Below are 27,465 nucleotides of genomic sequence, written 5' to 3'. Positions count from 1 at the left end.
CTATGGACTGAACGACAAGATCAAGATGGAAGTTCGGGCTAAATATGTGACTACATTAGATGAATCTATAGCAGTAGCCCTGAACTATGAGGATGCCAGAGGCAGATCTGGTGGATTTGTGCAGGCAGGGACTCAGTATGAGCACCCGAGGAAAGGGGGATTTCAGAGGAAATGGGTTTCAAAGACAAGTGTCTCGCAGCCAAGTGGCCAAACCAAGCAGGTGAAGCCGGTTGAGGGACCAACAAAAACAAGTACCACCGTTGGGGTGAAAAGGAAAATAACTCCAATGGCAGCCCGGGCTTGGTCAAAGTCCTCGTTGACCCCTGAACAAAGAGAGAAAGCTAGAAAAGAAGGATTGTGCTTCGGCTGCCTTCAGCGACATCAGTGGAAAGATTGTCCACTGAACAAAGATCGTCGCACGGCTAATATGATAATATCTGAATGCGACATAGAAATGCAGGAGAGTCCCAGTGCGGAACATATGCAGATGCAACTGGCGGGACCTTCTCAGAGGTTAGTACCTTGTTTGTTATGTGTATCTGTTGCTAAGTTAGTGACGAGTGCACCTGATAACATCCTATCTAAGCCCGCAGCAACGGGGTATACAGCCTTCAATGATACGGAGCTAATCAAAATGAAAGGGCAAGTGGCCAGTCATGATGTCATTGTGTTGTTTGACTCAGCGTCAACTCACAATGTGATTAACTCCAAGCTCGTGAAGAGGCTGAAATTAAAGACAAGTCCATCTGACTATGCGTACACAGTCAGGATGGCAGACAGAAGTTCAACTGAAGTATGGGACCAAAGGGTTACCCAGTTGGAGCTTCGGATTCAGGACTATACTGAGAAGCTTGATTTTGAAATGACCAAGCTTGCTCATGCGGATATAGCCCTGGGAATGGCGTGGCATTCTAGGAAGAATCCAGCCATTGATTGGAAAAAGCACGTATATCAATTCAAGATGAATGATGTGCTTTATGTCTTGCGAGGTGAAAAAGATATACCTCAGGGACCGTTGGTTTCCGTGATGGAAATCAGGAAGGCTCAAGTAGAGTTTTTATTCCTTTGCACAGCGTCGGTAGAGCCGGTGGATGATTCTTCGGCTAGCACTGATGTTACGCAAAGTGGTGAGATGGCCAAGCTGGCTAATCTTATAACAGAGGAGTTCTCTGAATGTTTTAGGGATGAACTACCTTATGGGTTACCTCCAGAGCGGAAAGTTCAGCATAAGATTGAACTGATCCCGGGGGCAGAGCCTGTAAATAGACCTCCCTATAGAATGAGTTTTACTGAAGAAGCGGAGGTGCGTAGGCAACTGGAAGAATACCTCAAGTTGGGGCAGATTCAACCAAGTTTCTCACCTTTTGCTTCACCAGTGATATTAAAGAGGAAAAAGGATGATACGTTTCGCCTCTGTATAGATTACAGAGCATTGAATAATATCACTGTTAAGCACAGGTATCCGATGGCTCGGATTGATGATTTGCTAGATGCATTACATGGAGCCGTGATTTTCAGCAAGATAGATCTTAAGTGTGGCTACCATCAGATCCGGATTAGAGCCGAGGATGTGCATAAAACCGCTTTTAGAAGCAGGTTTGGTCATTATGAGTTTTTGGTAATGCCCTTCGGACTTACCAATGCTCCAGCGACCTTCGTCATGCTTATGAACGATTTACTACGTCCGTATATTGGAAAGTTCGTAGTACATTTTATTGACGATATCTTGATATTCAGTAAGAGTGTTACTGAGCATTGTGAACACTTAAGGATAGTGTTCAGTACTTTGAGGAAAGCCAGTCTTTACGTGAATAAAAAGAAAACTATACTGTGTATGGTTAGGCTTGAGTACTTAGGGTTCATAATTACTCCACAGGGGGTAGAAATGGATCCGAAGAAAGTGGCTGCGATACTAACTTGGCCAATCCCTCAGAGTCTGACCGCGTTGCGATCATTCTTGGGATTTGTCCAGTTTTATAGAAGGCATATCAAAGGATATTCCGGAATAGTATCGCCATTGACTGATCTGACCTCAGATAAAGTACCTTTTATTTGGGGACAGAATCAACAAGAAAGTTTTAACACCATAAAACAAGCTGTGGTCTCAGGACCGGTGTTAAAAATAGTTAATCCCCAGAAACCGTTGTTCCTAGAAACCGATGCAAGTGGCATTGCGGTAGGAGCAGTCCTCCTTCAAGAGGGAAGGCCAGTAGCCTTTGAAAGCAAGAAGCTTTCTCCCTCTCAAAGGAATTGGCCAACTCATGAATTGGAGTTGTATGCAGTTATCCATGCTTTGAAAACATGGAGGCATTATCTGTATGGTTCAGAGTTTTATGTGGATGTAGATCATGATACTCTGAAACATTTTTGTAAACAACCTGACTTGAGGGGCCGCCAAGCTAGGTGGGCAGAGCTCATGCAGGAGTTTAATTTAACGATTCGGTACCGAAGAGGAAAAGACAATAAGGTAGCTGATGCGTTGTCTCGCATTATGCACAATCTGAGTTTCACGGTATTAGAGAGTGCTCTAATGACCGAGATCAGAGAAACTCAGAAGGTGGACGAGTTTGTCCAGAGCTTATGGCCTAAGGCTCATGTGTTAAAACCCGGGGAAAATGAAAAGGATGACCTGGCATCCAGAAAAGGCCAAACTTATGCAAGATATACCATAAAGGATGGTATGCTAGTTAGAAATGGCAAGGTTGTAGTACCTGGTCAGAATGATCTCAGGCAGAGAGTCATTCGACAATGCCATGATAGCCCGTGTGCGGGACATCCAGGTGTCGAGAAGACATATGATCTCGTGAAGCGAGATTTCTTTTGGCCAAAGATGAAAAAGCATATTCATGAATATGTGACACGGTGTTTCTCGTGTCAAGTAAGTAAGGCCGAGCGGGTGAAGCCACCCGGACTTTTACAGCCCTTGGAAATACCACTAAGTAAGTGGGAGAGCATTTCCATGGACTTTATTGTAGGACTACCTGCAACGCAAGGAGGGTATAATTCTATCCTTGTGGTGGTTGATCGTCTAACCAAGATGGCTCACTTCATTCCGACTAGAGAGTCTATTAGTGCCCCGCAAGTAGCGGAGTTATTTATTAGACATATATTTCGTCTGCATGGATTGCCTAGATCCATAGTGTCAGACAGAGATGTCAGGTTTACCGGTCATTTTTGGACAGCGGTATTTGAGACACTAAGGACTGAGTTGGGAATGAGTAGTGGGAATCATCCTGAGACGGATGGTCAGACGGAGAGAGTCAACCAAACTTTGGAGGATATGCTGAGAGCATATGTGTCATTGAGGCAACATACATGGGACAAGTGGTTGCCATTGTTGGAGTTTGCCTACAATGATAGGAAACATTCATCTACTGGGTTCAGTCCGTTTGAGCTGAACTATGGTTATAGACCAGCCAATCCGACTATAGTTGGAGTACCTCAGAAAGTGCCTAGTGCCACGAACTTTGTAGTTCAGATGCGGGAGATGCTAGCACTTGCGAGAGCTAATATCCGCCAGGCTATGGATAGAGCCAAGGTGTATGCGGATGAAAATCGGTCTATAAGAGTATTTGAAGAAGGAGAAAAAGTTTTTCTCAAAATTCCTTCGCACTCGAAGTCGTTGACTTCAGGAGAGTGTGCTAAGTTATCACCTCGATACTGTGGGCCGTGGTTAATTCTAAAGAGAATAGGCAGTGTAGCCTATAAATTAGAATTGCCACAGGGGTGTAAGGTGCACCCGGTTTTTCATGTTTCGCGCTTAAAGAAATTTTTGCATACAGGTGACTCACTAATCGAAGGTGTGGTTTTGTTTCAGGAGATAGAGGATATTGCAAGGCGCAAACCAACAAGAATCCTGGACCGAGGAACAATGCAAATACGAAATCGGAAGATACCCACGGTGTTGGTTGCATGGCATGGTCAGCCTCTATCGGAAGCTACCTGGGAATCCGTGTACCAGTTGCGGCATTCCCAGATTTCATCATCGAGGACGCTGATGCTTGAAGAGGGAAGGAATGTTATGCTCTAGCCGAGATAGCATGACCTCGAATAGATCGGTGGGCATTTTCTCTTAGATGACCAACTTTTGTAATAATTAATGTGCGTAATTAAATGGTCAAGAGAAGTAACTGCCAAGGTCCTAGGTGAGGGCGTAATGGCATTGACTAGATAGTTCTAATAGGGCTAGGGCCTAGGTGCATCTAATGTGTAAATTGCCAAGGGGCAATTGTTTTAAAAGGGAACTCCAAGAGAGGGGTGAAAAAGGATGCATCTAAGTAAGGGCCTAAAATGTGACATGTGGCCAGGAACTATCTAGGGAGATTGGGGTCTCAAGGATAAGGATGAGGAAAAATCATGAAGAAACATACGTAATGAGACGAATCCTATCCTTAGAGTTTGGCTGGGTGGATAAGCAAGTTGCCATCGCCCGTGACTGCACTAGCGTAGGAATGGATGATCTAAATGTATAACACAAAGCCTGTCTGAGTATCATGAATGAGATCTGGAAGAAGGGGCTGTAATCGGATGCTGATCACCTTGGCAAGGATTTTGTAAAGAGTGCCCAAAAGAGTGATGGGTCTCCAATGGGATACAAAATTCCTGTTGCCACCTTTCGGGATAAGGTGAATGAGTCCCTCGGTCAGTGAGTCAGGCATCTCACCCGAGTCCCAAATGCCCTGCAGGGCTGAAGTAATATGATCACCTATCATATCCCAAAAGACTATAAAAAAAGGAGTAAGACCATCGGAACCAGGGCATTTGCCCTTATGAAGGGCAGATAGAGCAGTCTTGAATTCTGTTTTGGTAAAGCGTGCATCAAGTGAGCATAACATCTCTGGGGTGACCAACACAGGTAAACTCTGTCAAACTTCATCTCTAGCCACCTCTCTGGCCTGTGAGTTCGGATTTGCAGAAAGTAGGGAGGCAAAGAAAGCTGTCGCTAAGTGCATGACGGTTTCCGGATGGGACTGCAAAACGCCGTCAGAGTCAATAAGCTGCCTGACACTCTCTCTACTATGTCTGGGACCAAGTGTAGAGAAAAAGTGTTTATTGACTCTCCCTCCCATCTGTATCCAAAAAGACTCCCGTGCATGGAAGGCATACTCTGCTCTCTGTTCAAGCAAGGTCTGCAAGTGAGCCCTTGCCGCAACAAGGCGCTCTTGTATCCAAGCATCTGATGGTCGTTTCTCCTCCTCCCTCTGCAGGGCTGCCAATTGCCGGCAGATACCGATCTCTCGCCTGAGTACCTCACCTCGCCGAGCACTAGCAACGGAGTGATAAAAGTCGTTGATACTGGCAAGTGCTGTGGCCACATGTGAAGGACCGGCCACCCCCCCTGCATATGAGAAACCCAGATCTCCAACACTGCCCCTGTGAGTGTCTCATCCGTGTATAAGGCGTCGGGGATGCTGATACTGTGGGACCGTCCTCTCAGATAAGGCTCTGAGATGGACAAAATTACCGGAAAATGGTCTGAAGTGGAAACACCGGATGCAATGCAAACTGTCCCCCCTCTATCAAGAGCCCAGTCACCCACATAGAATCTGTCAATCCGAGCATGAATAGGCATCTGCACCCTATGGTTCGACCAAGAAAACAAAAGTGACTGAGACTGAACAAGAAATGCATCATCTGACCAAACATCTCTGCCACTGAACCTGAACAAGAAGGCATCCCAGGCTGCTCTCTCAAGGGAGTGGATACCACCTTCTCTGCCCCCTTTCTTATCAGAAGGTACCTCAACCATGTTGAAGTCACCTCCAATAATCCACAAATCCGCAATGTCAGCCCACGAGAGCAACTCTTTCCAAAACAAAACACAGTCCCCTCTGTTGTTCGGAGCATAGAGGTTGAGGAAACCAACCTTACGTCCGTCGATCAAGAGTAAAACCCACTAGGCCCTGGAGGGGGTTATGGTACCGTGTCCAATGACCAGAGGGATACTAAAATGCATGTACCTCCTCTAGTTCCCAAGGCAGGAAGCCAAAAAGTCCAGCCTGAGAGCAGCTTACCTGACTTGGAGCAATCTCTGACATCCAGTTTGTGTTCCTGAAGAAAAAGAATGTCTAGGGAACCACCTGAAACACTTGGATGGAGCTGATTCCTGATCAGCTGTCTCCGACGGCGATAAGGGATGCCGCCCAATCCTTGTATATTCCAACTGGCTATCCTCATCGGCAAGAGGAAGTGGGTTGGAATACCTTACCCAACCTGGTGGCGGAATGAGAAACCTCTACCGGAGCAGACCTCCTGCCATACACACGAGGTCCAAGGGGAGGAAAGTCCACAGGTGAGAGAGAGAAGGATCTCTTAAGAGGGATGCCGATAACTAGCTCTCCAAAAGTAGAGGGTACAAAATCATCATCTGGGAGGCTAGAGAGGTCCTCCAAAGCGGAAAATGAGTTCCGCTGAGCCAGTCCTGGGGAGGGGGTACGAAGGATTCCTACCGAAGCAGGAAGAGAATGTAAACCCCCTTCCCTCTGTCCAACGAGGGAGGCACCTATACAGGATCCTGATCGAAAAGTGGTGCGGACGAGGTGCCAATAACCTGGGCTGCTGAGGAAGGTGCAGCCTGATCCAAGGGTGGAGTCGAACAAGGCTCCTGAACACTAGTCTCCTCCCGAGGCTCCAAGGGGGTAGCCTCCGAAGAGATGGAGGTGTGAACTAAAGTAGAGGGCCTAACCTCGACCGGAACCCACCATGGACTAGAGGTGGTGCGAGGTGCCGAAGGGACTCGAGTAGCCCTAGGAGGGAGGGGAGCCCGTGTCTGAGGCCGTGTCTGCGGAGCGGTAGGTCCTGCTCCTGCTCTCTGTCGTAAGCTAGTACGAGCTGGTTGCTTTCTGGGCCTCTTTTTCTTCTTTGGGCAATCTCTGGCGAAGTGCCCCGAGGATCTACAAATCCTGCACTGGTCCTGCCGACCTGCAACCTCAAATCTCTGGCGGAAGAAAGACCCATCGGGTCGCTGTAGCATGATGTGGTCATCTGAAATATTGGGGTCCTGGACAAAGACTCTAACTCTGGGTACCCCGTCCATCTTGACCGCCTCAGCAGCCGAAGAGGGCTCGCTAGGGAGAGGGGGGAACTCTGCTACCACACCAAACCTCTCGCCAATAACTGAAAGAAGCCGATGATAAACTGAGGGAAGACCAGGGAACCTGATGAAAACAGAAACTCCCTGCTTGTCCTCTTCAACTAGGTCAAATCCCAGTTGAAAAGGAAACAAAAAATCCTCCTGTAGCCTAGAAGTAGAAACCCGGCCTGTAGCAGGTCTCTCGTGACGTCCGGGGAATCTAGGCACACCTGAAAGAAACCTCGTCCCAACAAACGAACATCCTTGAGGCGGGCGGCAAGTCTGAAGAAGCACCGCCAGCATCCAATCTCTAGCTTGTGACCTGGAGGGGTGTGAGCCATGAATGCGTGCGAAGAGAGTCGTGGAACACTCATGCTCCAAATCCTTTTGCAACTGCTGCAGCTCGTCTTTTGAAAAAGTGACAGTTCTCGCGGCTGGTGTGAGCAGAGACAGATTGACTGAATGGGAACCCATTCGTCAATCGAGGTGTGTTGGCCAATTCAAACATAAAAAATAAAAAACTGCGTCCGCTTTCCTGAAACCCAGGAGACCCCTATAAGAGAATAGGGGTACTCCAGATGAAGGAGTGGGTGAAGGAAGAAGGGAGAGAGAAGAAGAAGCCAAGGAGGAGTCAGCAAGGGGGCAGCAAGGAGGAGGAGGGGAGAAGAGGGGAGGATAGAGGAGAGGAGGAGTGGAGGAGAGGGGGAGGAGAGGAGTAGAGGAGAGGGGAAGGAGGAGAGGAGGAGAGGAGAGGAGAGGGGAGGAGCGGGGAGGAGCAAGGAAGAACAGGGGGGGAGAGGAGGGGATAGGCTGTAGCGGGGGGGGGGGACGCAGGGGAGAGGGCAGCGCGGGGGAAGGAGGCAGCACAGGGGAGAGGGCAGCGCAGGTAGGAGGGGGCAGCGAGGAGGGAAGGGAGGGGGCAGCGAGGAGGAAACAGGAGGTGCAGCAGGAGGAGCGGGGAGAGAAGCAGCAGGAGGAGCGGGGAGAGGAGCAGCAGCAGGGAGGAGGAGCAGCAGGAGGGAAGGGAGGGGGCAGCGAGGAGGGGAGCAGGAGGAGCAGCAGGAGGAGCGGGGAGAGGAGAGCAGCAGTCGAGCAGGGAGAGGAGGGGAGCAGGAGGAGCGGGGAGCAGCAGCAGTTCAAACTCCTAATTGGATTGATTAACTACCCATCTTGGGTTGGTACAGATGTGCCCAACTATATAGACTATACAAGCCTGATTAAATGATGTTCCATCCAAGGTTATTCTTTGTAAATATACATGTCTCTAATGAACAACGAATGTGATTGAACACAATTTCAGAGCAGCACTGCTATGCACTTGCCAGCTGATACAGCATTTTCTCAAGGAGCTTATCATTCGAGCTGCCTTGAGGAGAGTAGAGTTGATCCTGGGTTGGAGAACAGAGTTGATCCTAGGTTCTGTGGCAAGAAAGGTGGAAGTGAAGTGGAACCTATAAAACTTCTCCCAAGTTTTTTTCTTTCGACCCTTTGTGTGAGATGGGCACTAACTGCTTCCAAGTGTTGCTAGACCATGAGATTCGGAGGCATAATGGAATACCTTATAAGGTCTATGTGACAGATTATGGCCCAACATTTAATATAAGGACCCTTTGCCCCCTCTTTGGAACAAACGATTAATTTACCCCCAAGGCATTAAATCCTAAGGGACCCTTGCACACCTAGCAACCCATGGCCTTACCTACATGCAGGCTAAAGGTATTCACTAGTAGATCTCCCAATTAAAATTCACGCCCTCGTGACATGGAAAGTATCAAAGTATCCCACAACACCTTGGCTCCAGTGTTTACTGAACAATCTAATCCAATCCAAAGAAAAGTCCTTTTTTGCTAATTGCTACAATCCCTAGAATGGCACTGACAATAGCAAACAAACCATGCTGTGGCTAGAACCACCTGATTGACCACCACTACCCTGGAAGCAAGGTAAAGTTTGCAGAGTTCACATCATTCAAAGATATTGGCATTATATTAGTGGATAGATTGCACCTTGTGCATTTTGCACTTCACGTGCTTGCATTGTAAAGCGTTTATGCACACCTTTCGGCCTTGTAAAGCCTTTTAGGATATTCTCGGCATCTATGGCCATATCAAGCCTTGTAACAGACATTGTAGTTTCTATCTCCATCAGCAAAACAGATTGCAGTTAACATAGACAACATTGTCGGAAACACTTTGAGTACTATTTTGCATCATGTTTCTATCTAGCAACCTCAATCTGGAGGCATATGCTAAGCTAGACAATGGTACTTCGAAGTATCGTATGGAGACCATACTTGTTCTACAAGATAAGTAGGAGTATGTAGATGGATCTACACTGAGACAAGTTGGCCACCTCGCAACACCAAACCTTGCCATTGCTTAAGCACAGGTAAATGTAAAAAGAAAGACAATTGTGTATGCCTATTACTTGATCAAGCAGAATGTTCAAGATGTCATGTTTGGACAATTGAACACGATCAAGACATCATAGGCATCATGGCATATGTTCTCAACTCTTTATGAGTCCAATAACAGTTCCAGAATTTTGACACCCAGAAACCAAATCAATCAGAATTTCTATAGCATCAATGAATTTGGTCATGCCTATGTACTTAGAATCAAAGACATCAGCAATCAATTTACAGTCGTAGAAGAGACTATGAAGCTCGCAGAGATGATTCAAGTTATTCTCAATGGACTAGGTGGACAAACAGTGTTACATGGTGAGGAACTCACAACTCAAGCCATTCAATCAAGGAAAGGCCAATCCAATGAACAAGCATTTAGAGCCTCAAATAGAGATAGAGGAGAGATAGAACATCTCAAAGAAGCAGACATCAACATCAAAATCAGCATCAATGACAACAACAATATCCACAACAGCATTAGCATCAGCATCAAAGAGGAAATCATTCCAATAGGAAAAAAATCCAAGAAAGAGAAAATGCATCCACCCAATATGTTAAACATACGGTGCAACTACTATCACAAGTTTGGACATTATGAAACAAATTGCATGCAATTATCAAGTTGACCATGTAGAACAGGATCCGTGGTACATCAATAGTGGTGCATCATCTCACATGACATGACATCAGAAAACATTTACAGAAATCAAACAATCTACACTACAAATTACGCACCGAATCCAATTAAAGGAAAACGCGTAGTCCCTATGAATAATTTTTCTTGTACAAAGGATTGGTGGCAGATGAACGTTACATTTCTAAACTCAACAAGAATCTTTTTCAGTTCGACAAATGAAGGAAAAAGGTCACCTCTTTATGAATATGAATGTATAATCAAAGATAAATCTAGAGGATATCAACTAGGTGCAAAAGTACTGAAAGAAGGACGTTTATTCAGAATGCTAGCTTCAATACCAAACTTGGATGCCTATCAGTTCAACATCAACCAATGCCACTTTCCGCAATATGGCAAAACAAATTTGGTCATGTCAACTTTAGAAGCTTGATGCGATTGAGAAATCAAAATATGGCAATTGGCATTGCTAACTCCAATTTCATGAAGGAGTTTGCAAAGCATGTTGCTTTGGTAAACAACCAAGAGCCAGCTTTGGGAGAAGCAATCTCTAGAGCAAGAGGTATCTTGATTTTATACAGACAGATATGTGGGATTATGCACAAACGCAAGCATTAATGGTTTAGTGTATTACTTGACTTCCATCGACGAACCGCAATACATAATTTTGGGTCTATTTTCGAGAAATTTGAAGTTTTTTCTAGATTTCAAGAATTCAAAGTCATGGTAGAGAACTAGAGAGGCAAAAAGATCAAAGTCCTCACATCAGATAGAGAAGATGAATATGTATCTTCAAGCATTCAATAATTTTTCCAAGACGTCTACAATCCATATGGCAAAATTGAAAGATGCCAAGACAAAAGGTTTCACATGCACTCAAGCGTGCTCCATGTGGAACTGCTGATGCTCCCCGCTCCTCCTGCTCCCCTCCTCACTGCTGCTCTCCTCGCTGCTGCTCCCCCCGCTCTCTGCTGCTCCCCCGCTCTTTGCTGCTCCTCCTGCTCCCCTCCTCGCTGTCCCCTCCCTTCCCTCCTGCTGCTCCTCCTCCCTGCTGCTGCTCCTCTCCCCGCTCCCTGCTGCCTCTCTCCCCGCTCCCTGCTGCTTCTCCTCGCTACCCCCTCCCCTCCTTCCTCGCTGCCCCTTCCTACCTGCCCTCTCCCCTACACTGCCCCTTCCGCGCTGCAGCCTCCCCCCCTGCGCTGCAGCCTTCCCCCCCCCCCCCTTCGCGCCTGCTGCTGCACCCCCTGCGCAGCAGCCTCCCCCTGCGCCTGCTGCTGCTCTCCTTGCGCAGCAGCCTGCTGCTCCTCCCCCCCCGCGCCTGCTGCTGCTACCCCTGCGCAGCAGCCTGCTGCTCCCCCCCCGCGCCTGCTGCTGCTCCCCCTGCGCAGCAGCCTCCTGCTGCTCCCCCCCCGCACCTGCTGCTGCTCCCCCCCCGCTGCAGGCTGCTGCTCCCCCCCCGCTCCTGCTGCTGCTTCCCCCCGGCTGCAGCCTGCTGCTGCTTCTCCTCCCTTCTCCCTCCCTTCTCCTTCATCCTCTCCTTCTTCTGGATTACCCCTATTTTCTTATAGGGGTCTCCTGGGATTCAGGAAAGCGGACGGAGTTTTTATTTTTGTGTTTGAATCGGCCAACACACCTCGATTGACGAATGGGTTCCCATTCAGTCAATCCGTCTCCGCTCACACCGGCCGCGAGAACTGTAATTTTTTCAAAAGACGAGCTACAGCAGTTGCAAAAGGATTTCGAACATGAGTGTTCCACGACTTTCTTCGCACGCATTCATGGCTCACACCCCTCCAGGTCACAAGCTAGAGATTGGATGCTGTCAGCGCTTCCTCAGGACCTCGCCCCCCACCTCAAGGATGTTCGTTTGTTGGGACGGGGTTTCTTTCAGGTGTGCCTAGATTCCCCGGACGTCACGAGAGACCTGCTACAGGGCGGGTTTTTACTTCTAGGCTACAGGAGGATCTTTTTGTTTCCTTTTCAACTGGGATTTGACCCGGTTGAAGAGGACAAGCAGGGAGTTTCTGTTTTCATCAGGTTCCCTGGTCTTCCCTCAGTCTATCACCGGCTTCTTTCAGTTATTGGCGAGAGGTTTGGTGTGGTGGCAGAGATCCCCCCTCTCCCTGGCGAGCCCTCTTCGGCTGCTGAGGCGGTCAGGATGGACGGGGTACCCAGGGTTAGGGTCCTTGTCCAGGACCCCAGTATTTCAGATGATCATATCATGCTACAGCGACCTGATGGGTCTTTTTTCCGCCAGAGATTTGAGGTTGCAGGTCGGCAGGACCAGTGCAGGATTTGCAGATCCTCGGGGCACTTCGCCAAAGATTGCCCAAAGAAGAAAAAGAGGCCCACAAAGCAACCAGCTCGTACTCGCTTACGACAGAGAGCTGGAGCAGGACCGACCGCTCCACAGATACGGCCTCAGACTCGGGCTCCCCCCTCTCCTAGGGCTACTCGAGTCCCTTCAGCACCCCACCCCACCTCTGGCCCACGGTGGGTTCCGGTCGCGGCTAGGCCCTCTACTCTAGTTCACTCCTCCACCTCTTCGGAGGCTACCCCCTTGGAGCCTCAGGAGGAGACTACTGTTCAGGAGCCTTGTTCGACTCCACCCTTGGATCAGGCTGTACCTTCCTCAGCAGCGCAGGTAGTTGGCACCTCGTCTGCACCACTTGTTGATCAGGATCCAGTACAGGTGCCTCCCTCTTTCGACAGAGGGAAGGGGGTTTTACATTCTCTTCCTGCTTCGGTAGGAATCCTTCGTACCCCCTCCCCAGGACTGGCTCAGCGGAACTCTTTTTCCGCTTTGGAGGACCTCTCTTGCCTCCCAGATGATGATTTTGTACCCTCTACTTTTGGAGAGCCAGTTATCGGCATCCCTGTTGAGAGATCCTTCTCTCTCTCACCTGTGGATTTTCCTCCCCTCGGACCTCGTGTGTATGGCAGGAGGTCTGCTCCGGTAGAGGCTTCCGTTTCCGCCACCAGGTCGGGTAAGATATTCCAACCCACTTCCTCCCGCCGATGAGGATAGCCAGTTGGAATATACAGGGATTGGGCGGCATCCCTCATCGCCGTCGCAGACAGCTGATCAGGAATCAGCTCCATCCAGGTGTTTCAGGTGGTTCCCTAGACATTCTTTTTCTTCAGGAACACAAACTGGATTTCAGAGATTGCTCCAAGTCAGGTAAGCTGCTTTCAGGCCGGACTTTTTGGCTTCCTGCCTTGGGAACCAGAGGAGGTACATGCATTTCAGTTTCAGACTCTATTCTCCCTCTGGTCATTGGACACGGTACCATAACCCCCTCCAGGGCACAGTGGGTTTTACTTCTGATTGACGGATGTAAGGTTGGTTTCCTCAACCTTTATGCTCCAAACAACAGAGGGGACCGTGTTTTGTTTTGGAAAGAGTTGCTCTCGTGGGCTGACATTGCGGATTCATGGATTATTGGAGGTGACTTCAACATGGTTGAGGCACCTTCTGATAAGAAAGGGGGCAGAGAAGGTGGTATCCACTCCCTTGAGAGAGCAGCCTGGGATGCCTTCTTGTTCAGGTTTAGTGGCAGAGATGTTTGGTCAGATGATGCATTTCTTGTTCAGTCTCAGTCACTTTTGTTTTCATGGTCGAACCATAGGGTGCAGATGCCTATCCATGCTCGGATTGACAGATTCTATGTGGATGACTGGGCTCTTGATAGAGGGGGGACAGTTTGCATTGCACCCGGTGTTTCCACTTCAGACCATTTTCCGGTAATTTTGTCCATTTCAGAGCCTCATCTGAGAGGACGGTCTCACAGTATCAGGATCCCAGACGCCTTATACATGGATGAGACTCTCACAGAGGTAGTGTTGGAGATCTGGGTTTCTCATATGCAGGGGGGGGTGGCCGGTCCTTCACATGTGGCCACAGCACTTGACAGTATCAGCGACTTCTATCACTCAGTTGCTAGTGCTCGACGAGATGAGGTACTCAGGCGAGAGATCGGTATCCGCCGGCAGTTGGCAGCCCTTCAGAGGGAGGAGCAGAAACGACCATCAGATGCTTGGGTACAGGAGCGCCTTGCTGCCGCAAGGGCTCACTTGCAGACCTTGCTTGATCAGAGAGCAGAGTATGCCTTCCATGCTCGGGAGTCCTTTTGGATACAAATGGGAGGGAGAGTCAATAAACATTTTTTCTCTACACTTGGCCCCAGACATAGTAGAGAGAGTGTCAGGCAGCTTATTGACTCTGACGGAGTTTTGCAGTCCCATCCGGAAACCGTCATGCATTTAGCGACAGATTTTTATACCTCCCTTCTTTCCGCAGATCCGAACTCACAGGCTAGAGAGGCGGCTAGAGGTGAAGTTTGGCAGAGTTTACCTGTGTTGGTCACCCCAGAGATGTTATGCTCACTTGATGCACGCTTTACCAACACAGAATTCAAGGCTGCTCTTTCTGCCCTTCATAAGGGCAAATGCCCTGGTTCTGATGGTCTTACTCCTCCTTTTTTTATAGCCTTTTGGGATATGATAGGTGATCATATTACTTCAGCCCTGCAGGGCATTTGGGACTCGGGTGAGATGCCTGACTCATTGACCGAGGGACTCATTCACCTTATCCCGAAAGGTGGCAACAGGAATTTTGTATCCCATTGGAGACCCATCACTCTTTTGGGCACACTTTACAAAATCCTTGCCAAGGCGATCAGCATCCGACTACAGCCCCTTCTTCCAGACCTGATCCATGATACTCAGACAGGCTTTGTGCATGGCAGGAGCATTTTTGATAATATCTTTTCCTTTTGGGAAGCCACAGAGTGGGCTATGCAGAGTGGGCAGAGGCTAGCAGTTTTACTCTTGGACTTCGAGAAAGCCTATGACAGAGTAGATTGGGGTTTTCTTGAGGGCACTCTTCTACGGTTTGGATTTTCAGATGCTTGGATCAGAGGTGTGGCCTCCCTTTACAGATCAGCCCACAGCCAGGTTTTGATTGGTGGGGTAAGGGGTGACAGGTTTCAGATTTCCAGATCAGTTCGTCAGGGATGCCCTTTAGCCCCCTTCCTCTTTCTTTTTGTGGCAGAAGCTATGAGTATCTTCCTTAGATCTCAGGCTGAGCTTTTTGGGCTGAGACTGCCCTTGAGACAGGAGCAGGAGCTTTTTGACTGTGAGTTGGCTGATGACACTGCTATTTTTATTCAGGCCTCCTTGCAGTCACTTGTTTCTTTCCGGACAGCCTTGGATATTTTTTGCTCAGCTGCAGGGGCACACATTAACTGGCATAAATCCTTTGGCTTTTGGATCAGTGATGAGGACACTCCAGGCTGGGGTGTTGACATTGGTTTTTCCTGGATTCAGAGGGGTGTTCCTATCAGGTATTTGGGATGCCAGGTAGGATTGGACATCTCTCCAGCACAGCAGTTTGCCCCAGTACTAGAAAGTATAAGGAAAAAGCTCCTATTCTGGAGCTCTGCCAAACTCGACCTTGCATCTAGAGTTGTGGTAGTGAATCAGGTTCTCTTGGCCACCTCCTGGTTCGTGTGTTCTTGCTGGTGCCGGTCTAGGGATTGCATCACTCAGCTCATCAGACCAGTCAGGAATTTTTTATGGAGTGGACTTGATGGCACAGCAGATGTTGCAGCAAGGGTGGCCTGGGAGACCATTATTCTCCCTACATGTGAGGGGGGCCTTAATGTCATTGACCCGGACTTGCAGTGCAGGGCATTGCTTTGTAAGGTGGTGGTGAGGGGACTCATGCCTGGGCAGGAACCTTGGAAGGATTTCTTTTTTGGACGCATTCAGGCTTGCACACCAACCTTGGGAGATGATTGGGTAGACAGCCCTCGCTGGATTTTCACATCAGCCCCTCTCAGATCTCCTGCCTCTCCTCTCATGACTGCCATCCTGAAAGCTTGGGGGAGCTTCAGGAACACTCTTCGAAGGATTCCTCCTTCTACCGTCGAAGAGATTGATAGGCAGCCGATCATTTGGAATGATAGTATTCTTGACGAGCATGCCAGACCATTGGGCACTTCCCATTACATGCAGTGGTCTAAATGGGAGAGAGGCCCCGCCTACACAGTAGGCACTTGGAAATCTTTTATCAGGCTACCTGTGGATCAGAGACTGCAGTCCGTGAGTCACCTCAGAGGGGTAGCACGCAGGATTCAGCAGATAGATGCAGCCATCCCGGTGGAATGGACAGTTGAGCTGCCTATTACTTCCACCACTTGGATGGGAGCTTTTTCGCGGACATCAGTTCCTTTACAGGTGATCGCTCTCCGAGGTCTCGGGGAAGACGCTCTGGTATTTGATGTTGGGGATGGAGGTTTACTTTCTACATCCAGGGATGGCATTCTTCTTGAGGTTGCCTTTCAGCCTGTCAGGATTGCTGGTTTTGTGGACCTTGGAGCGGGCCTGCAGTGGTACTTAGACCCCGACCCTCTGCTCTTGGCCTTGGGATCCTGGAGGTTGTGGTTATATGGAGGTGCACCTATCAGGTGCTTGCAGTGGGACCCAGGAGAGTGGGAATGGATAGATCATGGGCACCGAGAGAGGGGGATTCCCTTCTTTCGTTTCACGGTTGGTAATGCCAGGAGGTTTCAGCTGAACAGTAGGGGTTGGATTCCCTCCAGAACCCCCCATTGGGAAAGCTTCTTCATCACCGCAGACTTGCGTAGAAATTTCTGGAGGAGGCTCTGGAAATCCCTCAGAAATAGAAAGATCACTCTTTTCTTTTGGCTTTCTATTCATGGAGGGATTGCAGTGAACCTGTGGAGATCACGTTTTGGGGCTGATCCCACTTGTCCTCGTTGTCACTCTGCAGAGGAGTCAGTGCGACATTGCCTTTGGGACTGCAGTCAGGCGAGGACTGTTTGGAAAGGGGTTGCTCGGATACTCAGCATCTTTCACACATCCCCTTTCTTCATGACTTGGGGCTCGGTCGCATGGTTATCTCTTACCGGGCCCCAGGTGTTTTATGAGGGTGAGCCTTCTTCTTGGGCACTCTCGGTCCGCCGGCAGATGATAGAGCCCTGCTCTCTACAGGATGTACCACTTACTCCTTTCAGAGCTTCTCATGTTTCAGTGGACACCTCTTGGGAGATTTTGGCTAGCATTTCCTCTTGGCACATTTGGAGAGCCAGATGTACTGAGGCCTTGGATGGCACCCAGATACACCCATTACAGGTGTTCACGGGTATTTGGACTGACACGGTTCACACCTTGATAGCCATATGGGCTAGCATGCAGGGTTCTTCACGGGCAGCCTCTTCTAGAAGGACTATTTTTCTTCGAGTTTGGAGGGGTTCTCCCTTTTTCTCGGAGGCTTCTACCGGATTGAGATGGCACTTTCAGCCTCAATCCTTTCTTTTTGGCTCTTGAGCTTTTCGTGCATTGCATGATGTATCCCGTATGGAGCTTGCTCTAACGGTTTTTCTTTAATACTTAATAGAAGTCTCTTTTTGCAAAAAAAAAAAAGGTTTCACATAGCAATATGGTCAAGGTTATGATGAGACTTATGCACCATTAGCAAAGACTGATTCCATAACATTTTTGATATCTCTAGCTACGCTCAACACATGGAAAGTGTACCAACTAGATGTCGAGAATGCTTTTCTTAATGGCTACTTGGATGAGGAAGTCTACATGCAACAACCATCAGGATATGTTGAACAAGGATAAGAGAATCAGGTTGCCCATCTCAAGAAAGCCTCTATGGCTTAAAGCAAGCACGCAAAAGTTGGTACATCAGAATTGACAAGTATTTTACTGATCTGAGATACATCAAGTCAAATGCAAATAATATAGTATACTATGAAGTACATTACAATTGCACTTATGTAGATGACTGATTGTGACCAGAAGCAATAAAAGCTTCATCATCAAGCTGAAACAAGACTTATTTGTAGAGTTTGACTTCAAAGACCTTGAACTTATGCATTATTGTCTTGATCTTGAGTTTTGAAGAGACTTAGATAGCAGCTTTATGATCCAATCGAAATACATGAATAGTCTCCTAAAGAAGTTTCTATGGCAAATTGCAAGATGCATCGACTTCCATGGAGCAGAACTTGAAACATACAAAAGACTCAGAAATTCCTACAATCAATGATAAGTACTATATCAGCCACTCATTAAATCTCTTATGTATTTGACAATCACAAGGCTAACTATTTGTCATGCAATAAGTTCACTAGCATCCTTCATTGCAAATCTAAAACAATCTCATTGGAATGCAGCCAAGAGAGTCTTCAGGTCCATCAAAGGTACGAGACAGTTTGGAATAGAATACAAAGGAAGTCGTCCAAGATTGCGTGGATACCATGACAGTGATTATGCAAGAGATCATGAGACCAAGAGATCCACACAAGGATATGCATTTTTCCTTGGTCAAGGTGTTGTATCATGGTTGTCAAACAAAAACAATCTATTTCTTTGTCTTCAATAGAAGTAGAATATAAGACAGTCACAAAAAGGTGCCTGTTAGGCTATATGGTTCATAAGACTATTGTCGAAAAATCATTACTTTTATGAGTCAAACAACAACAGTATACTGTGATAATCAATGGGCTAAGGCATTAGCCAAGAATCTAAATATCACTCCAGGACAAAGCAACATTGATGTCAAAGACTTGGTGACATCACATTGCAACATTGTGATAGCAAAGAGAACATTGCAGACATCTTTACCAAACCGCTTGGGAAAGAGCTTTCCGAAAAGACATTGGATTTATTCCAATTAATATGTGCACCTGCTATAATGCAGAATAAATCCAAGGCTATCTTAAAGGAAGAGTCTGTAGAGTGGCATCCAAAAAAAAAAAAAACATTGCCAAAAAAGCAACAGTCTCATGCCAATAATATCTACTTGAGATCTAAAGAAGATGCTCATGGCTTCAGCCACAAACGGGGGAGAGGGCATCCCTAACAAACCGATCTGCAAATCTGAAATAACACCTAGTTGTGGCCTGAGAAACCCTCGTGACCCAAGCATATGAGAAACAAACTGCAGCAAAGTACCCTCCAAGAAGTCCCAGTCCGCTCATTCATAACCTTACTCAAAATCCAATAGTAGAATGGCTAAACCCTAGCCGCCGCTAGACATAGCTTACTCTGTTGCTTTCCAAAAAGAAAAAATAGTATAAAAAATTCTATGTCCATGCATAAAGCGAGTCCGTGTGGCATTAGAAAGAGCAGCTAGCCCATTTAGACTAGGACATTTACCCTTATGAAGGGCAAAAAGGTGCAATCCGAAATTCTAGACTAGTGAAAGGTGCATCAAGTAAAGTCCTCCTATCTAGCTTCATCAATCTAGGAATAAACGACCCAACCCTTTGCCTGGCCACTTCCTTGGTAAGAGTACCCAAATCCGAAACAAGAAGGGAGGCATAAAAACATGTAGCAATATCCACGACGATATCCAGATCAGACTATAACACCTTGTCAGATTAAATCAACTAAAAACACTCTCTCTACCCTATCTAGGGCCAAGAGTGGAGAAAAAGTATCTATCGACTCTACCTCAAAACTGGATCCAAAAGGATTCCCACAAATGAAAGTCACACTCAATTCTCTACCCCAAAAGTACCTATAGCTGAGTCCTTGCTGCAACAAGGCGGTCCTGAATCCAATCATCTACAGGACGCTTTTGCTCTTCCCTCTAAAGGGTTGACAACTACTTATGCACACCAATTTTCCATCTCAAAATCTTATGTCTCTTAGTGCCGGTCGTGGTGTAATAAAAGTCATTGATTGTAAATAGGGAAGTCGACATATCTGAGGGTGTAGACATACCACCCTGCATGTGGGACACTCAAATTTGTAAAATTGTTTGTGAAAGGCCCTCCTCTACATACAAAGCATCTAGAATCCTGATATTGGAAGAACGGGCACACTTACAAGGCTCGAAGACTGTCAAGACCACTAAAAATCGATCAAACCCTATGGCAATACAAGTAGTGCCACCTCTATTCATCGCCCAATCATCAACATAGAATCTGTCAATCCACACATGAATGGGTATCTCACATCGCCTATTTGACTAAGTAAACAACAACGAGGAAGGAAAAGCATGAAAAGCTTCAACCTTCCAAGAGTCTCTGCCTAACTGAGTTGCAAGAGAAAAGCATCCTAGCATTTTTCTCAAGGGAGTGTAGACCCCCTTCTCTTTCTCGTCTTTTATTTGAGGAGAGCTCCACCATATTGAAATCATCCCCAATGATCCAAGGTTATGCAATGGAGGCCTAGGATAATAGTTCCTTCCAAAACAAGACACCCTCCCCTTTGTTATTGGGGTCATAAAGTTTGAGAAGGCCAACCTTATGCCCACCAATCAAAAGAAGAGTCCTATGAGCTCTAGAGATAAAAATGACATTGTGTCCAACCCCTAGGGAAAGAGCATAATTTGAAACTGAAATGTGTGTTCCTCCACTGATAATATGTTACTTGATTTTCTACAGCCTCCCTCATCCATCTTATGTTCTTGGATGAAAAGAATGTCGATATGACTCCCAGGAACACCTAGGTGAATTGATTGGTAGAAGCTTACGGCACGGCAATGAGGAATACTACCAAGGCCCTTTTCATATTTTTGGGTTTTACCTAGGTATGCCAAACCCAGTTCTTTTGTATTGCATTTGAGTTGTGGTTCACTTTTGGAATAAAACATTATCTTCTTTCTTGCTCTCTTTCTTTCCAAACACTCCACGCATGCCCCCTCCCCCATACACTCATACACAACGTGACTCCCCTACCTTGGCCTTACCTAGCCGTTACACAACTCGGTTGTTTGGTCACAATCAATGCCCTCAATGTCTTGAAGTCTTGCTATCCTTCACTGATGCCCTGACTCTTTAGTGGCATCACAATTCCCCAATGTGCTCCTCCTCCTCCATGTGCACTGTACCTCCTTGTAACTTCAGATGGGTACTATGAGCCGGTGGTTCTAACTTAATGCTTGGATTGAGCCAAGTGGTTGTAACAATTGGCCTCCAATGCCAAATTGCCTCAAATGTCATCAAACTTGTCCGTCATCATGACTTCTATGGCCATCCTTGTCACCACTGTTATACCATGGTTACTTGGTCAAGTCATAGTTATTGGAAGTTGCTTAGTCAATTCGATGTACAATTCCACAGACGATATCTTGTTGGAGGTACCGTTTCAGCCAGTCAGGATAGTGGGCTTCATGGAGCATGGCTCTCTTTCACAGTGGTACTTGGATCCTGACCCGCTTCTCCTCGCCCTTGGCTCATGGAGGCTGTGGCTCTATGGAGGTGTCCCAATTAAGTTTTTGCAGTGGGACCCTGGGGAATGGGAATGGATAGATGAAGGGCACCGAGAGAAGGGCATCCCCTTCTTTCGTTACACGGTCAGTAATGCCAGGAAATTCCAGCTCAGCTCTAGGGGTTGGAAGCCTACCAGAGCTCCTCATTGGGAGAACTTTCAGATTTCTGCTGACTTGCAGAGAATTTTTTGGCAGAGGCTCTGGAAATCCCACCGAAATAGAAAAATCATTCTCTTCTTTTGGCTTTTTATTCATGGTGGGATAGCAGTGAACCATTGGAGATCCAAGTTCGGAGCTCACCCTTCTTGCCCTCGCTGCCTTTCTGCTTTGGAGACAATACAGCACTGCCTATGGGATTGCAGACAGGTGAGAATCATATGGAAGGGGTTTGCAAGACTTTTCAGCACTTTTGTTCGCCTACCTTTCTATATGACCTGGGGATCAGTGGCTTGGCTTACTCTTTCAAGGCCCCAGGTATTTTTTGAGAGACTTGACTCCTCTTGGGCTCTTCACATCCGACGACACATTGTGGAGTCGTGCTCTTTAGAGGATGTTCCGGCCACTCTTTTCAGGGCTGCTCACTCCTCGGTCGGAGCTCACCCTTCTTGCCCTCGCTGCCTTTCTGCTTTGGAGACAATACAGCACTGCCTATGGGATTGCAGACAGGTGAGAATCATATGGAAGGGGTTTGCAAGACTTTTCAGCACTTTTGTTCGCCTACCTTTCTATATGACCTGGGGATCAGTGGCTTGGCTTACTCTTTCAAGGCCCCAGGTATTTTTTGAGAGACTTGACTCCTCTTGGGCTCTTCACATCCGACGACACATTGTGGAGTCGTGCTCTTTAGAGGATGTTCCGGGCACTCTTTTCAGGGCTGCTCACTCCTCGGTCGACTCTCCATGGGAGATCCTAGCTAGCATTGCAGCATGGCATATTTGGAGAGCCAGGTGCACTGAGGCTTTGGAGGGTTCTCAGGTTCACCCTTCTCAGATCTTGGCCAGTACTTGGACAGATACGATACACACTTTGATGACCATTTGGGCGACCATGCAAGGATCATCTCGAGCAGCCTCCTCCAAGAGAGTTACTTTTCTCAGAGATAGGAGAGACTCTCCCTTCTTTCCTGAGACTTCTACAGGGTTAAATGGCATTTTCAGCCTCAACCTTGGTTTCTTTCTACCTCATTCCTCTTAGGTGTTTTTATTACATGCTTAGCATGGTGTATTTCCGCACAGAGCTTGCTCTAGCGGGTTTCTTTCTTACTTAATAGAAGTCTCTTTTTTGAAAAAAAAAAAAAAATTTTCGATGTACAAGATGCCACCCAATCACTTTCCATTTTTCCTGGTCACTAGACATGTACCAGAAGCTCTTTGGCCACTCCATATACAACAGGCCATCTCGTCACCCTGTTCAAGAGGCCATCTCATCACCCTTATACAAGAAGCCATCTTGTCACCCCTTATACAATAGGCCATCCGGTCACACAACATGTACTATGGTTTTATGGCCTTCAAGATTCCCTATAACATAGTAGGAGAGGCATTATGGGGATTGAGGAGGAGAATGCATGTAGGATAGGAGAAGTTAACCTGCATATGATGATGGGTTTGCAGGAGCCTTGGAGGAGTGGCCTTTCAGATTGATGGGTTGTGGAGGAGCCTTGGAGGACTGGCCTTGTATTATATTCAAGGGGATGTTTCATTTTGGAGTAGACATGTTCAATTAAATCTTCTCTTCCATCGAGTCTTCTTTCATTTGAAGTCAGGGGGGGGATTTTGGTAGCAAATGAGAGAGCAGAATTATTGCAAGCAAATGAAGGTGGAGATGGATGAAAACAAGCAAAGGAGATGAGGGAAGGATCATTCGTAAAGAAGAAAGAGAAAGGGAGAGTGGCAGAGGAGGAAAAACTAGAGTCACAGCTCATCTAAGAGTAAAGAAGCAGGAGGAGAGGAGAAAAAACTAGAGCATAGCTCACCTAAGAGAACTTTTTAAGGGATTTGGGGGAAATATCTCTACATGAGACTTGTGAGGGCTGATGCCAAACAAACAGTAACATGATGGATGGCCATTTGCAATTCATGTCTCTCATCTATTTTGCTTGTGTTCAAAAAGATGTGTGTCAACTTCCATTTGCATTCCATATCTCTGTTTTCCATTCCGCTCGTGCTTGAGATGATGAGCACCAACCTTTCATAAACAATATCATACATTTTCTCTTCCTTTCACATGATCACACTGATCTGCACACCGTACTTAAACGAAGCAGGGAGCTCCTCATCAGTGGCCTTTTCCTTGTGTAATACTCCCGGAAGGTAATGAATACCCCTCCTTAGACAGTGCTTAATCTATAGATGAGTTGATGATCTCATTCACCTATAGATGGAAAATGACAGTTTTGTCAATGTAAATTATGAAAATTTACAGTACAACTGCCTCTTTTGTCAGATTTCATGTCAAGTTTGTTCATTTTGCATGCAGTCTTGTACATTGGTGCCTGTATGTGGTTTTTGCAGGATGCTCAATGTTGAACATTTTGTCATTTAGGCTTGCTTTCGCAGGCTTTGAGTTCTAAGTTTTGATGGGATTTTTGAAAGGTTGGTCCACTGGGCACGTTTTTTATGCAACCAGGTGGCACACAAGTGGTTCAATAATTTGTATTTTTTGACAGTATTTAAAAAGAGGTGCCTGCCTGCACTCTTACCTAGTTTGCAAAAGGGTTTGGAAGCATGTTCTGCATTAGTCATCACAGATTGCTCTCTGTCCATGATGGACTTTCAGCACAGGGTTTCTTCACTGGCCTTGTGGGGAGCTGTTCCACTCAATATAGTTGTTATTTTTTTATAAATTGTAGCAAGTTGGTCTGTTTCAGACCTTTCTTCTTCACAGAAGTTTCTAATTCAAAAAAAGAAACGCGTCGATTTCACAGCAATCAGTGGGGATTTCTCAAAGGCAAGATGCCCCATATCTTTGGAGCACTTGTAGGAGATTCTATGCCCAAGGTTGGGGGAAGGGGTGTTGCTGGAGAAAAGGTTTTCGTTTGTGTAGGGGGAGGGAGTGGAGGGATCTCAAGATGTTCCAAGGTTCCATGGGGATGGAAGGGCTGATGGGAGACTTCTGGGTGCACCGAGGGTTGGAGAGCCCCATGTGACAGGCAGCAGGGCCACCTTATAGAAGCTCTTTGCTTCCTGGTCTGACTAAGGGCTAAAGGATGATATGAGCAGCCTTGGCGATGGCAGGGCAGGGGAAACGGACCAAGAAAGGCCCATGACCAAGCGGTAGGGTAAAGATAGGCCCGCAGCATACTAGCAACCAGGCAGGGCAGGGCAGGAAGCCTTCTGGCAGGCTGAATGGGGAAAGGTCCTGAGGGCATAGGAAGGAGGGTATAGAAGGAAGAGAGAGAGAGAGAGAGAGAGAGAGAGAGAGAGAGAGAGAGAGAGAGAGAGGTTGCAGTCTTTTGGGATATATTTAAGGAAGGAGAGTTGTTGACACATATGCCCAGAATGTTTATGACATTTAAAAACCTTGTTTCTGCTGGCTGTAAATATCAAAGACCATACCAGAGCAGACCAGTTAGAGTGCCGCTCTCAAAATAAATATCTAGTGTAAGTGCCGGAACTCTTCCCTGTAAAGGAAAATTCAGGAATAAAATAAGTATGAGTCTAATAGGAGTCTTCCAAATTTAAGGATGCTAGCTTAGATAGTTAACCTACATCAGCATATAGGAAGTAGCGTGGTTCTGAAATTACAGTTGGATTTTTTCCAGCATACACAATGAGGCTTGCATTTCCTGGAAACTACACTCCAAAATCCCTCCGTTAGACACTTTGCTCCATGCAAGCTTGAAGGTTGAAAAGCCTCACATACCTAAAGCTCTGATGTTTGAAGAAGCTGTCTTACATTTCCTCTTAGGTTGACATAGCTTGTATTGTCCAACTCAAATTGGCCAATTTGCTCAATGACAGGTCGAAAAACTGTCACAACAGAATTTTGGGGAAGTTGCTGATCAGAGAAACCAAATAAATATTAGATCTCTCTATCTCTCTCTCTCTCTCTCTCTCTCTCTCTCTCTCTCTCTCTCTCTTCCTTCTATACCCTCAGGAATGGTTTCCCTCAGGAATGGCAAGAAAATTGGGTCCAGTCACAAATTACAGAACTATAATGGTCAGCTCTACATTGGCCAAGCTCTTCAGTACAGTGCTTGAAATGAAAATCAGCTCATGGGCAGAAGAGGCACAGAAAAGAGCCACCGGACAGGCAGGCTTTCGCAAGGAGCACAGGACAGCCAACCACCTTATTACCTTAAGGGTCCTCATGGATGAATGCAGACTGAGAGGACGCACTCTGTTTTGTTGTTTTGTGGATTTCAAGAAAGCATTTGACACAGTTCCAAGAGGAGGATTATGGAAGAGAATGCAAGAAATAGGAGTCCTTCTGGCCTTAAGGGTAGGTATCTCTCGCATCTATGAAAAGGTATTATGCTGACTCAAACTAACACAAGGTATGTCTGATGTATTTGAGAGCAATATGGGAGTGAAGCAAGGCTGCCCTCTATCGCCTACCTTGTTCGGAATATGCATTGACCAACTGGAGGAACTCATCAATGAATTTGCAGTAGAGAAAGGGTTGCAAGGACCGCAATTGGGGCTTTGGACAGTCTATTGTTGTTATACGCAGATGATGTCGTTCTTTTTGCATACGATCCGGAATCTATGCACAAACTTTTACAAGTGCTTAAAACTTTTTGTAGGGAAAGCGGGCTGCAAGTAAATGTCGTAAAAACAAAGATGATGGAAGTCTATACCAATCAGCCAGAACATCCCCCTGAGATCACCTTTGATGGACAGATCATTGAGTATGTCAGCACCTTCAAATACTTAGGGGTTGATATCCCGGCAGATCACAGATGGTGGCAATGTATACATAGAAGGATGGACACTGGTTGGGGGAAGTACTACCAGCTTGAGAATGATTGCAGGCACACCGACACTAGGAACTGGAAAATTCGAAATGTATTGTTTGATGCATATGTAGTGCAGACAGTATTATATGGAGTGGAAGCATGGGGAGGCAGCATTTCAGCCTCTACATGGAATGATATTGAGGAAATGCAAAAAGCTTTCTTAAGGAGACACCTTGGTGTCAAACCCACTACTCCATACTCAATACTTCTATTGGAAACGGGAAGGAGACCGATTGAATTTCATGCATTGATCAGAGTTATGCAATACCTAATAGAGGTGCAGCAAATGCAACCTGATAGGCTGCCTCATAAAGTATGGAGTGCCAGCACAAAGCTTCAAAAGAACTACAAAAGTAAGGTCATCTGCACAGGATGGGCAACCAACATAAGAAAATGGTTCAGCAGATGGAAAGTGGAAGCATATTTGACCATGCCGCCTGAAAAGGTCAACATGCAAGAGTTTCAACTGTCTTTACTGAGCACTTTGCGGAATCACTGGTTGACAAGTGAAAAGAGGGTAAAGCAGGAATATTACCAAGACAACATAAATCCCACATGTTGGTCTACACACATGTCCATAGAGACTCATGCTCATTCTTATATTAGCACACCTATCCCCCTTCTATATCGCAGAAACATCGCCAGGTTCCGTACCAGATCTCATACATTTGCCATTGAGTAGGGAGCTTGGATACACCAGCCTAGACATGCTAGAGTCTGTACCCTTTGTGACATGCAGACAATTGAGACGGAGGCACATGTAGCTCTACAGTGCCCCCGATATGCACATATCAGGGAGGACTACCAGCAAATACTGGGGGACTCCGCTCAGTTGACATCAGCTCTCTTCACTGCCTCTCCGGCAGCATTGGGATCTTTTGTCACTCGTCTTCTTACATGTCGTCAAGAACTCAGACTCTCCTGACCCCTCTCCTTGAGGAGACTCTGGTCCCATGGGTCATTTTTGGCCCCCCGAGGACGCTAATGTATGGCCGATACTTTTTTCAGATTATTACGTAGGTACTCTAAAACAACTTGAGTTCCTTTGGGAGCTGCCATGTGCCCTCCTTAAGCAGATGTACCAGATGTTCTTTTGCTATCCCATAGACCTGTTGGTCTCCCGTGGACACTAATA

The 27,465-nt window shown here is 46.7% G+C and overlaps 1 protein-coding gene across 1 annotated transcript in view; it reads right to left on the bottom strand.

The window, feature by feature from the left end:
- LOC147904026 (uncharacterized) overlaps nucleotides 1-27,465 on the bottom strand; it is an 85,724-nt gene that overhangs the window by 23,656 nt on the left and 34,603 nt on the right. Inside the window, exons 3-5 of the mRNA XM_087373042.1 lie at nucleotides 25,268-25,369; nucleotides 25,081-25,164; nucleotides 24,928-24,992 (exon numbers count right to left, since the gene is read on the bottom strand). Of these exons, the coding sequence (XP_087229168.1) occupies nucleotides 24,928-24,992; nucleotides 25,081-25,164; nucleotides 25,268-25,369 (251 nt within the window). The remainder of the gene's footprint in view (nucleotides 1-24,927; nucleotides 24,993-25,080; nucleotides 25,165-25,267; nucleotides 25,370-27,465) is intronic.

The sequence above is a fragment of the Dipteris shenzhenensis genome, chromosome 3, assembly GCF_047967505.1.
Source record: "Dipteris shenzhenensis isolate YYH24624 ecotype China chromosome 3, Dip_SZ_1.0, whole genome shotgun sequence".
NCBI classification, from domain to species: domain Eukaryota; kingdom Viridiplantae; phylum Streptophyta; class Polypodiopsida; order Gleicheniales; family Dipteridaceae; genus Dipteris; species Dipteris shenzhenensis.
The sequence above is the reverse complement of the archived record's forward strand: the minus strand, read 5'-3'. Positions and strand labels throughout refer to the sequence as shown.